The 14,300-nt window shown below is 39.1% G+C and overlaps 2 protein-coding genes across 4 annotated transcripts in view; both read right to left on the reverse strand.

Moving 5' to 3' along the window:
* Positions 1-9,644, reverse strand: part of JHY (junctional cadherin complex regulator) — a 32,431-nt gene extending 22,787 nt beyond the window's left edge. For 2 of the 3 annotated variants that reach the window (XR_007769205.1, XM_050921951.1), the window contains exons 1-3: positions 9,562-9,644; positions 6,340-6,767; positions 2,151-2,637 (exon numbers count right to left, since the gene is read on the reverse strand). Coding sequence is in view for 2 of the 3 variants with exons in the window: in XM_050921951.1 (XP_050777908.1) it covers positions 2,151-2,637; positions 6,340-6,677 (825 nt within the window). In the remaining variant the exon portion in view is untranslated. Of the gene's footprint in view, positions 1-2,150; positions 2,638-6,339; positions 6,768-9,556 lie in introns of all 3 variants that reach the window. The other variant, XM_050921953.1, reaches the window with a different exon arrangement.
* Positions 9,645-11,778: 2,134 nt separating this feature from the next.
* Positions 11,779-14,300, reverse strand: part of CRTAM (cytotoxic and regulatory T cell molecule) — a 28,443-nt gene continuing 25,921 nt past the window's right edge. Inside the window, exon 15 of the mRNA XM_050921957.1 lies at positions 11,779-13,964. Coding sequence (XP_050777914.1) covers positions 13,834-13,964 — 131 coding nt within the window. The 3' untranslated portion in view covers positions 11,779-13,833. The remainder of the gene's footprint in view (positions 13,965-14,300) is intronic.

The following is a 14,300-nucleotide window of genomic DNA, read 5'->3' on the forward strand; positions in this document are numbered from 1 at the left end:
TAAGCTCTTTGATATAACAAGATACAGTCCCTGCACCAATATTCAGCCTCTAGCACAATTAAGTCCCAATCCCTGATTAGTACCTCCAGGTGCTACCACAATACCAATACTACTTACTAATAATATGTAATGCTAGGCATAGCCTACAAATATATCTTCGGAATTTCAAAATGGTAGATAACAGATCAGCATAAACTTTAATTAGCCTTAATCTAAATTAATAATTTTTGCCATCAACTGAATTATAGATGGAAAAACAAGTGCTGTTAATATCTCTTCTAGCAAAGAGATTGTCCACTGTTCTGCTGTTGTAATACATACAGCAGGTGCCCTCTAGTGTTTGCATCAGCTGTTCACTAGCCTTGTAGAATGGTACATAATTTACAATGAAAGGTCTCACTAGCCAGCTTTGTCAATTACACAGAAATCTGTGGTATAACTCAACAGTGTAACTTTTTATGTTGTAACTTCTATTTTCACATTATTCGGAGTTGTAGCTCTGTCTGATCCAGGACATTAGAGAGAGAAGGTGGGTGAGGTAATATCTTTTACTGGCTCTGTGTAGCTTTCAGGCTTGTTTCTCACCAACAGAAGTCGGTCCAATAAAAGATATTACCTCACCCACCTTGTCTTGGTAATCTTCAAACTATGTAACAGATGGATAGTGCTGTATTGCATTATAGTCCAGTACATTTAACAAACATTTTCAAAAGCATCCCCTAATGTTGGTTGGTTCAATTTTGAGAACAGAACTCGAGAAAACTAGGCCCTTAATCTCCAAGGGATTGTAGTGCCAGTAGCTTCAACTGATTTAAAATAGAATTGTAAATGCTGAGAAAACCTGAAAAATCAAGCTTGAGGGGTCTGTTTGGACACACAAAATCTGGCCCCTCCAGGGTTAGCAGATACTCTTGGAAACATGTGGGCCTAAATGTCACTGAGTAAATGTGTAAATGCATCCACCCACACTGCACCCTATCTATATCCTTTTCTCTGATTTTTTTCAAGCTGCACACAATATAAATTGTAGTTTTTGTTTGTTGTGATCAGAGCAATCGGAAAGTTGCAAATACAAGCTTTTTTATATTGTTAATAGGATCAGTTTTTTTGATTTTTCTCAAAACTACTGTGTTCTACCATTAGAAGTAATTTTTCTTTCATGCTGCAACACTGCTGTTTACCACCCGTAAGGAGATAAGTGTGTACACTATTAGTAGAGCACATAATTAACAAAATCATGTAAACTAAGCCAAACAACTCCAGTGCAGAACAAAATGAATCAATTAATAAGATGTGATGAAGAATCAAATCAAGTAAGAAGGAAAATTTTATCAAGATCAGTTATGAGTTAAAAGGGCAGGGGGAGTTTATTCAGATAGCTTCATGCAAAATGTTGAAATCTTACAAATAGCTCTGGGCTGGTTACCCAAGAGACCACCCTTCCCCTTCTGTTCTGTCAGAGCTATTGTGATCCTCTAGGTCTAGGGCAATGTGGTCACTGGTCCCCAGAACTTGCTTTTCAAGACTGATCGCAGGGCATTCTCAGCTGACAGCCCTTGCTCCCAAGACACACAATCCTGAGCCCAGTAACCAGGCTTTTAAGCTAATATACCTAATGCAATCAATTAGCATTGGCACAAAAAAGTTTTTTTCCCAAATCAGGGCATGAATTTGAGTCCTCCATTGTGATGTCTCTAAAATTCAAGTCCTGGCCTCTGTTGCATAGATGAGCTTGGAGAAAATGGCATGAGGAATCTCTTTCCTGGCCTTCCTCTCACTGAACCTGTATGATAGCAGAGCAGTATTCCTACCTACAGTTCAACTGAATGCTAAGAGTAAGGCTTGGCTTCTGCACTGACAGCAGGAGACATAGCCAGCTTTCTAGAAACCATAGCACAACTGGGGCCATTGAAAAGCTACAACTGGGAATATGAACACCTCAGAACATTATCATCCTATCAAGGGCTGGGAAGATACACAGCCCAAATGGTTTCTTTCATCACTTGTGCTATGGAGAAACATGTGATTGACAGGAAATCCAGGAATCACTCTGCAAAACCAAGATATTTAGTAGGTGTTCCCCTTTAATCAGTGGCCCATCCACTTAGTTCATAACCCGCGAGATGTTCTAAATAAAATGCATTACCCACCTGCCCTTGATGAACTTCCTCTCGCTTTCTACTGTGCAGATGAAGATAAGAATCCTGTTTTGGTGTGGCTAATCCCAAAGTAAGTTTATTTTTTTCCACAAAGTCTTTTTTTGCTCTCTGTTGCTGAACTTGTACAGATCGAGGAGAAAAAACATCACTGTATGTACTGGAATTGTCTTTGTATTGACAATCATCTGCTGATAGCTCTCCTTTTGTATGCAATCTAAAAGGTACACTGCTTATCCCAACAGGTTGACCATCAAGGCTTAATAATTCTGTATCAAATGCAGAAGATACATTTTGTCTTTCTACCAGATGATTATTTTCCTCCAAGACGTCCTTGGAAGAGAGGTAAGATGAGCCCTGTGAGATTTTCTCTGCAACGTGGTGTCTTCTATTCACTTCAGAAAATTTTGTTCCCTCGTTATTGCTCTTCCAGTTGGGATTGTATCTTAGGTTACAGTATCTGTCTGTAGGTTGCTGTTTGCTATGAAAACCAGAAAAGAAATATTGATTTTTTTAAAAAAGAAAAACCATTCAGCACTTTGAATAAGTTATATCTAACCAATTTAATATTCCAGCCTTTGCCCACACGCATGAATACCCTGACACGTGTGAGCAGTTCTACTGAGTTTAATGAGACCATTCGTGTGTAAAGTTTTTCGTGCATGAGACCATTTTTAGGATTAGGGCCCCAAGAGTTACACTGAACTTGAGCCAAAGATCCACAAAGAGCACTTTCTTCATCTTTAATTTTAATTAGCATTAAATGCTAATTAGGCATAAAACTATCAGATCTGACCAAGGAATACAATATTTTCCTTACATAAATTCATCATGGCACTAACAGTGGGGAGAGGGAGGGGGAGGAACTCCCAGAAAGTGCAGTTATAAAAATGCAACAGCTACTTTTTTCAATTGGCCAGTAACATTTCATTTAAAAGGGCATAAATTATAATTATAATTCCTGTTTATCTTCCATAGAAAATTCCAGTCACTCCCCAGGGTCTCTGCTCTCTGAGGAAAAGTGCTATTCCAATTAACGTTGGTCCCTCATGAGTACTGGATACCTAAGAGGGAACAGCCTATAGATTTTATGGTATTATCTCCATTCATTACCATGCAATGCCAAGATATGTACCTTGCTATTTTAATAGAGCTTTCCCAAAAGTCGTCTGTGTAGAATACAGATAGTTCTGTTCCTCTTTCATCTCAACTACAATGTCATGCACCCATGTGAAAAAGCCCAGACCAGAAAAGAAATTTTAAGAGAGAGAGAGGAGTAATCTAAAGTGTTGATCAGCAGTATCTTAACTGGCATATATGAATTACATTTTAGAGACCGTTGTCCACAAAGTGGGTTTTTCCACAGTGTCTTAAGAAGTCAGGCACCCAACTCTTACTGGCTTTCAAGCAGGGCCGGCTCCAGGCACCAGCGCAGCAAGCAGGTGCTTGGGGTGACCAAAGGGAAGGAGCGGCAGGTCCGGCTCTTTGGCGGTGGGTCCCTCGGTCCCTCTTGGCGAAGCGATCGAGGCTTTTCCCCCCCACGCCGCTTAGGGTGGCAAAAACCCTGGGGCCCTGCTTTCAAGCCATGGTTATAAGCGAGCTATTGGCCTGCTGAACTCTATAAAATCTGTAACAATTAAATTTTAAAGCATCTACTCAACATTTATTAACACTTTCTAAACTAATTACAAATGTACAAATGTGATCTAAATAACAAACAGAATCTAGTTCTATATTGATGCTTTTAGTTTCACAGAAGTGTCGGTGACCTGACATACTCTGTACTTGAGATTAGTGTTTCAATTCCTGACAATTTATACCAATGAAGTAACAACAGCAGTCTTGAAACATCATTATTATTCATAAATGTATATCATATGCAAGAATAAATGCCTATTTTGAAGCAACGTAAGCACAGAAATATGTAATCTGCTAAAAACAATCACTCAAATAACAAAATATGATTCCAAAGAGCCCTATTGTGTTGAAATGTGTGCACAGCGGCTTGATTGTATTATGTAGTCCAGGTCACCACACTGGAACAAAACGAGCGTGAAGAGCTCCTTCATCTCTAATCATCTGTAGACAAAACACACACCTCTTATTCCTCCCCCCCCATTTGATATAAAGGTTAGATGAACTCTGTATTCAACCCTTCTGTTGATGAGCAGACAACAGATGCAGGGTTTTCTCTTCAAATTCCTAGGTTAGTAATGGATGTAGAGAGGAGGTTTCATATGCATATACTATGATATTTGCTCCAGTTAATGGACTGTATTTGAGTACTTACTGTGATAACTTCAAACAAAATAAAATCAAATTTCCATTTAATGAAGAGCCTCATATTCAGCATAGTATTCAGTCAAAAAATTACTAAAATTAGAGCATGGTTCTAGCACAATTAACATCCTTTGCACTCGCAATAAAATGTTCAGTAACTGGCCATTTTGCCTGTTGAGGAGGTGAATAAAAGCATGCTATTAATCATTTAGCCTTCATTTCTTTGCCACTTTATTTTAAGTAGACAGTTAAATTGAAATGGCACATTATTATTGCTTCAGGTTTAATTTAATTCTCTTAAACACAACAATTATTCCCAATTTATACAGCATTAAACCTTTTATGCATGTGACAGCATATTCAATTTTATTTTATGTATAAAGTTAACACTTTTGTAAGAATGTGTGAGGATGACAGTCTGCTGGAATTTTTAATTTTGCATTTATATAGTTACTGGATAAAAATGCATCTATTCAACACTCCAGTTTTTCAATATTGTTTTAAACACATATCAGAGGGGTAGCCATGTTAGTCTGGATCTGTAAAAGCAGCAAAGAATCCTGTGGCGCCTTATAGACTAACAGACGTTTAGGAGCATGAGCTTTCGTGGGTGAATACCCACTTCGTCAGATGCATGTAGTGGAAATTTCCAGGGGCAGGTATATATATGCAGGCAAGCTAGAGATAACGAGGTTAGTTCAATCAGGGAGGATGAGGCCCTGTTCCAGCAGTTGAAGTGTGAAAACCAAGGGAGGAGAAACTGGATTTGTAGTTGGCAAGCCATTCACAGTCTCTGTTTAATCCTGTTGCTGATGGTGTCAAAATTGCAGATGAACTGAAGCTCAGCAGTTTCTCTTTCAAAGAGAAACACCATCAGCTCCAGATTAAACAGAGACTGTGAATGGCTTGCCAACTACAAAACCAGTTTCTCCTCCCTTGGTTTTCACACTTCAGTTGCTGGAACAGGGCCTCATCCTCCCTGATTGAACTAACCTCATTATCTCTAGCTTGCTTGCTTATATATACCTGCCACTGGAAATTTCCACTACATGCATCTGACGAAGTGGGTATTCACCCACAAAAGCTCATGCTCCTAAACGTCTGTTAGTCTATAAGGTGCCACAGGATTCTTCACTGTTTTAAACAAAAGTTTTCTAATATAAGTGCAGCAAACTGAAGTGATAAAAATCACTATCTGAACGTAAAAGTGAAACATGCATTTCTTAAATTATTTAGAATGATGCCTCATCCTATCAAGTGCATAGAAAAGGACAACAGTCACCAACTATCCATTTTGAACAAGTACCCAGTCCATTATAGTAAGTGCTTTAAGGCTTGAGCCAAAGGCCATTCAAGTTGGTGGGACTCCTTCCACGGGCTTAAGTGGGCTTTGGATAAAGCTCATAGAAAAGAATGGATGTCTCTTTTACTGGGCCTATAGCAGCAGAAAATTATATCACTCCTCTACGTCAGCACAGCTGTACTGACTGGCACCGTGGATGAGCAGAGGCAATGCTTTGCTCATTTCCCCACACTCCTGCCCATCTACTTCGAGGGCAAGTAAGTGGGTATGAAGCACCCACCTACTTTTGCACTCCCAGAACCAATGTCTAGGTAGCTTATATAGGGGCGTAAGGCAGGTTCTGACTTCCCCTTACTTCCCTATATGGGAGTACAGTCAGTGCAAACTACAATCTAGCCCTCAGTGAACAAAGAATGGTTGCTCTCCCTTCTCTTCTAAAGAAACAAAGCTGTACAGCACAAATACATTTAAAAACACATCGCCCTGAATTCACATTCACAGTAAGGCCTCGTCTACATGCAGATTTTGTGCCAATTTAATTGGCTTAGCACAAGAACAGTCAAGCCTATCGTAGCTATATACTACAAATATATTCCTTACCTTTCATTATGTTTTCCATGATCTTTTCCATTTGAAAACTGTACTTTGTCATAATTTGCTCCTTCTGATTCATTCAGACTTTTCTCCTCCAGACTATCTTCGTCTAAACTGTCATTCTCCAGCTCATCAGAAGACTGGCCTATCAGTACTTCATTTTCATAAATCCGTTTTTGAAGTTCTAACTGATATTGTATCTCTTGAGTAAGGCTTTCAGAATCAGACTCCTGAGAGTCATGCAGACTTGGATGCCAGATGCCATCACTTAAAGATGGTCCTTTTAAATTAGCATGATGATCATGTGGCTGGATTAATACTCTTTGAGATAAGCTATTATTCATGTTGCAAATGTGTAGAAAGGAAAGAGTGGAAAAATATGATTCAGATGTGAAGAATTCATTCCGTATTTTGTGCTGCAGTGTAGACCAGACCTGTATTTAGGAAATATGAGACTAAATGTAAACAATTTGTTCACTGAAAGTCAATAACAATTATGTTTGTTAAATATTTAGATGAATGCTATCAAATTATTTACACAGTCAGTAGCATTGTGGGCACACTCAGAATTTGATCCTGCAAAGCTGATGCACTCCAGTATTCACAAATGCTTCAGGGAGTGTGTCTGCCACTCACACTTAGTAGTATTTTGTTAAATAGGAAATCAATGACACTAAGGCCCTGATAATGCCAATGCTTACACATCTGGTCAACTTTACTATTGTTAATAGTCCTATTTAAAATTCCGGGACTACTACTAGTAGTAAAGTTCAGCATGAGTCAAGTGCTCACATGATTAAGGCCTAATTGTGTAGTAAATTACTACTCAGCATGAGTAAGCATGGCAAAATAGGGTCTTTAATCATGATAAAAAATGGCAGTGACAATTCACTTAACCTGAAAATAATAAATCTGTTTATACATATTATCAGGGAAATAAAGTTAAGGCAACAGATTTTAGTTCCAAGATTCCAAGGGATGGTGTTCTATCATATGTTCTACATTAGTGATCTTATTTACACCCTGTTGGATATCTATAGCTATATCCCTCTAGATATAAGCCCAGGACAAAGAATAATTACTTAAAAATATATTGACAATTTTAAAAATATATTTATATGTTAACAGACAAGCCATGTGCAATCACTTTATACACATAAGGGATCAAATGGCTGAGTTAAAACACAGCGTCAGCATTTGAAAATAGGAAATATTTATTGACATTTTAGTGCCATTTTCTTTTGTAATAGGTTACAGCAGTAGGGGAGTGCTTGACGCAACAGGAAGAAAGTCTGTTTGTATTAAAAATGATTATTTATATAACATAAGTTTATTTTTAATGTATGAGTATAGGAAGCCATGTGTCAGGTACGTCACTGCATCAATTTTTAGTTTTCCAGAGGCAACATTTCTTATGGCATAAAATTGTTGCTCTTCATCAGGCCTTTTATTAACACACTGATGGATATCTATAACTGTCCTTTCTCTGGCGTGGATCATACTATATGTAATAGCAATCTATGTTGGGAGATCATGCGTACACTGTGGGCTAAGGAGTAATGGATCAACTAGTGTGTACAGATTTTTAAAATGATAGCTATGCTTCAGTTTTAAAATAAAGCAGAGCTTGAAATATCCATTCGCCCACTCAGTGATGAGCAAGAAACTTTCTTTGATGAGCTGCAGGATTTAACCCATCAATTTCTACAGAAATTAAGCATTCATTTTTAAAGTTTCTAGCTCTTACGGTTGTGAAGACAACCTTACAAATGCAAACTAATGAAAGCAAGGATGGTCCAGTGGATAGGGCATGTATTGGGAGACCTGGATTTTGCTGCTAGCTCTGCCACTGAATCAGGGTGTTGCTGGGCAAATTATTTCACCTATTTGTGCCCTCAGTTACTTCATCTGTGAAATGAGGATGACAGTGGTTTACCTTTGTAAAGTATATTGCATATTCAAAAGAGACAGCACTTTAATAATTAGCACTTTTAAACCACAGATTTCAGACAGCCATTTCCATTGTTATATTGCTGTACCTATTTTCTCAAAGTAGAAGCAAAGTGAAATTTACAAATCTGGTCAGTTTTACTGCTTCTGTTCAGAACATTGTGGGCAGCAGTGAAACTTTCAAAAATCAAGTCAATTTCAATCTACTGCCACTGTATAGAAAATCTACTAGTATCAGAAAAAGCAGATACTAGAGCTATTCATAGAGGAGGTGGTAAGTCCAAAAAAACAAAAAACCAATCATTTAACTTAAGATGTGAATTAAACTGATTTTACTTAAACAGGTGCAAACCCTATGCGGACATTGTTATTTTGGTTTAAGAGTGGCTTTTTTTAGTTCATATTAAATAAACTAAACTGATTTAAAAAAAAATCCTCCATTAGACATAATTTCTACCTGCATTTTAGATTTTAAGGTCAAGGAGTTGTGTTGTTATTTAGGCCTCAAGCTAAAGTATCCCTTACAGTTAAGGAAATACCCATTCTTATAGGAATCTTGTCATTTGGGGTGGAGTGCAGGGACATTTTGCATGGAGACACCTGGAGAGAGGTTATGTAAACTCCTGGCAGGCTGGGAAAGGGAATGCAATGGTTGTGGTGATGGTGGGGAAATGTATGAACAGTTGCAGCCCTCTGGATGGTGTTTTGCAACCCCTCTAAGGAGGGTCTGTAATCCTTCCTAAATCCCCCTCCTGGACAGTGGTGTTGTATCATAAAATAGCACTCGCCACCCTTTCATTACTTGTTAATACATACTGTGATGAGCAAATCTGAAAAGAACTAGAAACTGAACCGAAGATATGTGCTACCCTGCTACTCCCTCCTCCCAGGAATCTGCTCCTCTTATCCTGTGCCCATCCTCTCTCCCCTCTCACAGCCCACTTCCGCCACCCACCAAATCCTCTTGGTCCTCTCACTTCACCCCCTCGTCCTCTCCCCCACCTCCCAAAACCTCTCTGCCCCTCACTTCACCCCCCCTCCTCTCCCCCACCCCCCAAATCCTCTCTGCCCCTCCCTTCCATCCCTCTCCAGTCCTCACTTCACCCCCCATCCTCTCTCCCACTCCCAAATCCTCTCCCCCATCTTCTCTGCCCCTCATCCCACCCCGTCCCCTCTCCCAGTGCTTTCAACCAATCCCCCCAAACCCTTCCTGCCCCCTCCAGTTCTCTCCCCACCCCCCATCCTCTGTGCCCCTCGTCGCCCCCCTCTTCACCTGACCCTGCAAAGCAGCCTCCCCACCAGCGACGTATGCGCAAGGAGCTATTCCCGAACCGGCTCTCCGCACCGCCGGCTGCGCTGCTAGCGTAATGTCACCATGGCGGCGGTACACATACGCAAAACCCCGCCTACCATTGCACCGACCAACCGGCTTCGGGAGAGACGGGATGGGGGGCAGGAGAATGGGACACTCCTTCCTAAAGCGTCCCCCGCCTGTCTGAGTGGTACGTTCCAGCCTGGGAGAGCTCTCCAGGTGCCCGGTGCTGAGGATGGGGTGGGGACTGTAGTGCAGGACAGAGGGAGATGGGGGGACAGGGAAGGGGAGAAGAGTTGATGGGGTTTGGGGAAGAGAAGAAAGGGGAGAAGCCCATATAAAATGTAGGGTGACCAGACAACAAGTGTGAAAAATCGGGATGGGGGTGTGGGGTAAGAGGAACCTATCCCAAAAATCGGGACTGTCCCTAAAAAATCAGGATATCTGGTTACCCTATTAAAATGTAAACCCCTTCAAGCCCTGCAGCACCCTCTCCGCCCTTGTCCCCTGCTCCTGCCACCCAATCCGTGTCATTCTCTTATCAAACCTACCTCTGTCCAATGGGGACATTGGTAGAGCACATTGAGATCTTGTCATGCAAAGTGCTACACAGGAGCTAGGTATCATTCATTGACCTGGGGTGAAATAGACCTCAAATATTAGGATCAACATGACCATTTTTCTTGTTGGGGGTCCTCAGGTTGCCATGTTCTTCAAATGAATAGGAGACCATCAGGTCTAAAGTCGTTCTCACACCAGGTTTAAGTTTAGTTACTCCTGACTTACAAGTGCTGCAAGACCAGAATCAGATTCATAGAACCTGATTAAAACTAATGGTTAAAGTTAGTATTCTTTGTGTGTGAAATATTTAGCAGGATTTAAAAGCATAACAGGCTAGATATGCTTCTGGAGCCTTGGGTTTTACAGAGTATAGGCTTATTATTTTCAAATGTAGCAACCCACCACCCCCTAGCCCCACAACACAGCAACAGGCCTAATCATTAATGATGGCAAATTTGCACATGAATGGAATACAGGAAACAGTAGAAAAGGCTCATCTCGTAGATGGTAAAGTATTGTAAAAATAGAATTACATTTCAACAAGATCAAAACCCCATCAAGAATATGGTAAATTACCATTACTTCAGATGTGATCTGTAATAGGAGATTATGTTGTTGGGTTAGATTAGTGGGCCCATTAGTTCAAATCTGCTGATGCTTAGTAGTGCATGTAATTAGAATGATGTGGTACTATATGCATGTTACAATTTACTTTCGCTGCATGGACCTAATGGTATTGTGGACACCTAAGGTGTTGGTGCTGTCAGTGATTTAGAGTCAAGCTTTTGGATGAATGATCTAGATTTAGTTTTGTTATATGTCATGTTACTACATAACCCACCCTTTATATCAAAGATAACAACAATGGCTCTGAAGTAGCACCATTCTCTGGGGTCATCTGTTGCTTTTTTAGGTCACTCACATGCTTAACTTTAGTTATGTAAATAGTTGTATTGAGTTAAACGGTTCTCACGTAAGTAAAGTTAAGTATGTGTATGAGTGTTTCCTAAAATTGCAAGCTCTGAGGCAGAGGCCATGCCTTTCTTTGTCTTGTACAGTGTTGGTGCTTAAAAATTATATGTTAATTGTTCCCCTACTTTTATTAAGTTCACACAAGCCCAAATATCATCATTTATTAATACATCCATTGCTGACTACTTGATTGGTTATTGCAACATAATGGAGTAGTCTAGAGCCTGCGTCCTTAAACAATTGGATTATTAAAGTGTGAGATGTATGAGCCATTTTAAAACTGCTGAATGCTAAAAATAACTTGTATGCCAGTTACATAGCTACTTGGCACTTATTTGTTCAGTATGTTGAAGATGATCCAGAGGTGAAGAAATCAAATACTTTTCATCTGAGGATAGTGCAAAATCAATGTTTCTTGATGGATTTGTCTTGGTTTATTGGTTGTAGGATGTGATAGGGGAGTGTTCCCCCTATTATTACTGAGTGAGTACTTTTTTCCCCTTTTTCTGTATGCTTATCACCGTACCTGTTTTATTGGTATGTATGTACTGAGGCAATACCAAACTGTTCTTTAAAAAGAAGACAGACATTAAGTTTGTACATTAACACTTAAGTTTGGTTTATTAAAAAAAAGTCACTTTGAACATCCAACTGATCTTAAGAAAGGCAACCAAAAGGTTCACCAATGAAAACCATGAACTAATAAAATGGCAGAATTTTGAGCAGTACTACAAAGCATGCTGTAAGCATGTCTGCTACAAGCCAGAAGAAGTAGTACAAAACTGATACACCAACCACTGCAGCCAGAAACAAAACTTGAATTAAAAATATCCTTAATCTTCCTTGACAAAAACATGGAATGTGCAGACTGTATCTATTTAGGCTCTCATATGGTCTCCATCAGAACTGTGGTGTCTAAATGCCTAAAGTGCTACTCTACTTTAAATAAACATTTTTACAGTAATGACAAACCAGATAAAGTGCATTCACTTGAAATTTTAAACATGTAAAGGAACTAAGAATACTTAAAATAGATTGCTGTTCCAAAGGCCTCAGTACCAACAATGTCTGATCTTTCAGTCTTTTCCACACATAGAACTGTCCTTGAAGTTAAAGGAGTACTGTGTGCCAATGGAACTGGAAGATCAGGATTTGAAATTTTATTATTAGTTATGAAACTTTTTTCCCCAAACACCTGGCTTCACCATTACAGAGCATTTTACAAACCAAATTTAGAAACAATCAGTTGTGTATGCTCTTTCATGGTTTTGTTTAAATATTAAACAATTCAGGTCTTATTGTTAAACCAATATTAAAACTTGCTGGAAACTAGAAGTGTTTTACAGTGGAGTCCACACAGGTTTTGTGTCAAACATGAAGTCATCTTCCAGCACCAAAACCATATTACCACTAACAGTAATGGCAGTGACATCTACGGCTAGTCAAAAGTCTGTTTTCCTCTCATTGCCTGTGATGAGAAGTGCTACCATCTGACATGAGTAAACTGAGTGCAATATTCTTTTAAAAATTACCTTAAATCCTAATTTCATAGCCTGGACTTAATTCAGATCTGCAATTCTCACTAAGTGTGATTCTGTGCTAAGAAGTTACTAAGCGTGACAGCGTGGGGTTCTGTAGTCATTGTGTCTCATTGGTTTTCATATCAGATTCGCTCAGTCTGCAAGTGAAAATTGTTTTTTTCAAACAGCCCTACAAACTCATCCTGGGTCCTGACAGCTCTGCCACTAATATAGATCTGAAGGCCAAATTGTACCCTCAGCCATGCCTGTGTCACCCCATTGTCTGCAGATCATGCCCTTAGTAACATTTATGGAAGACTTCAAAAGGCAAATGACTGTGGAGACAGGGCTAGTAGCAGTAGGTGTCATGGTCAAGCACTTTACAAAACAACTAGTTAATTCTCACAACTGTCTTGTGAGGCAGGGAAGTGTTTTAGGAAACACTTTTAAGTTTTATACTTGACTTTAATTAATTTGCATACTGACCAATCTTTTGTCAAATTATTAATAGCTCTTGGATGTTTTTCTAGAAGAGCAATATGCTTAAATAAATTTGAGACTTCACTCAGAAGTGTTTGAAGTCAACAATAACTGCAGGTTGCTCTGCACCTCTAAAATCACAAGGTTTTTATTTCATTAAATAAATATTGGTTTAAATCAAATAACTTTGGGCACCCAAGTTCAAAAATATTAGCTTAAAGTGCTTTCTCAGACATTCCTGCCTCCCCATGCCATCATTAGACAATGCGTCTCAGGAGGCTGCAGAACTGTTGCATGAACCTCTCCGTAATTTTGTATCTCGTATTATGACAGCTGGTTCTGCATTCCATTATCAGGACCCTCACTGCTGAAATGACTTGCTCTGTTCTATGTCTGATCCATTTATGAAACCCATGAATTAAATCTGCTGATTAAATAGCTAATAGCAATGCATGCATTGCTAATAAATTGCCATGAGCATCTCTTCCAGCTACCTCTCTTTTTAATGTCAACACGGTGACCCAGACTAGAATCCAGGTTGAGACCAGCCATTTTATCAGGCATTTCTTCCTCTGTTTGAAATCCTGCTGTGATGTTATGTCACAGTGACAGTTTTACATACCATCAGATTAGTCACACTATAAATATGAGAACACACCATATTGACTCTGTACATAGTATAATGTTGCCAACGCTTCCTGCCTTCTATACATCAGTTTCTTTTCCATATGCCAGATGTTTCTCAAATGTTGAAACATATCTTTCTTCTGAATTTGACTTTATTGTTCCTGCATATCCTTCAGTTACGTATTGCATAGTAGGCTTCTGATTGGCAACTGGAAGACAAATGCACATTTGTTGATGTCTTTGAATAGACTGAGGGGGTTATTTTGATGGAAATTTATTCTTGCTACAACATTACTGATAAATCCAAAAGAGATGGTGTATAGATATTACAGTGACAGGAGCACTAGCAATTTTTAAAAGTGATTGAACTTGTGGTCAAGAAAATAATTGTTTTTTTCTACTAATGCTGGTTGAAATACTTGGAATTTTGAAAAAAAAAGGGGAAAAGATTTTGACAAATGTTTGATTTTTTCCCTCCCTCATTTTTCTACCAATTATAGAGCTGATGAAAATTTGTCAAATGTAAGATTGACATTTGAAATAAA

The sequence above is a fragment of the Gopherus flavomarginatus genome, chromosome 13, assembly GCF_025201925.1.
Source record: "Gopherus flavomarginatus isolate rGopFla2 chromosome 13, rGopFla2.mat.asm, whole genome shotgun sequence".
Taxonomy (NCBI): Eukaryota; Metazoa; Chordata; order Testudines; family Testudinidae; genus Gopherus; species Gopherus flavomarginatus.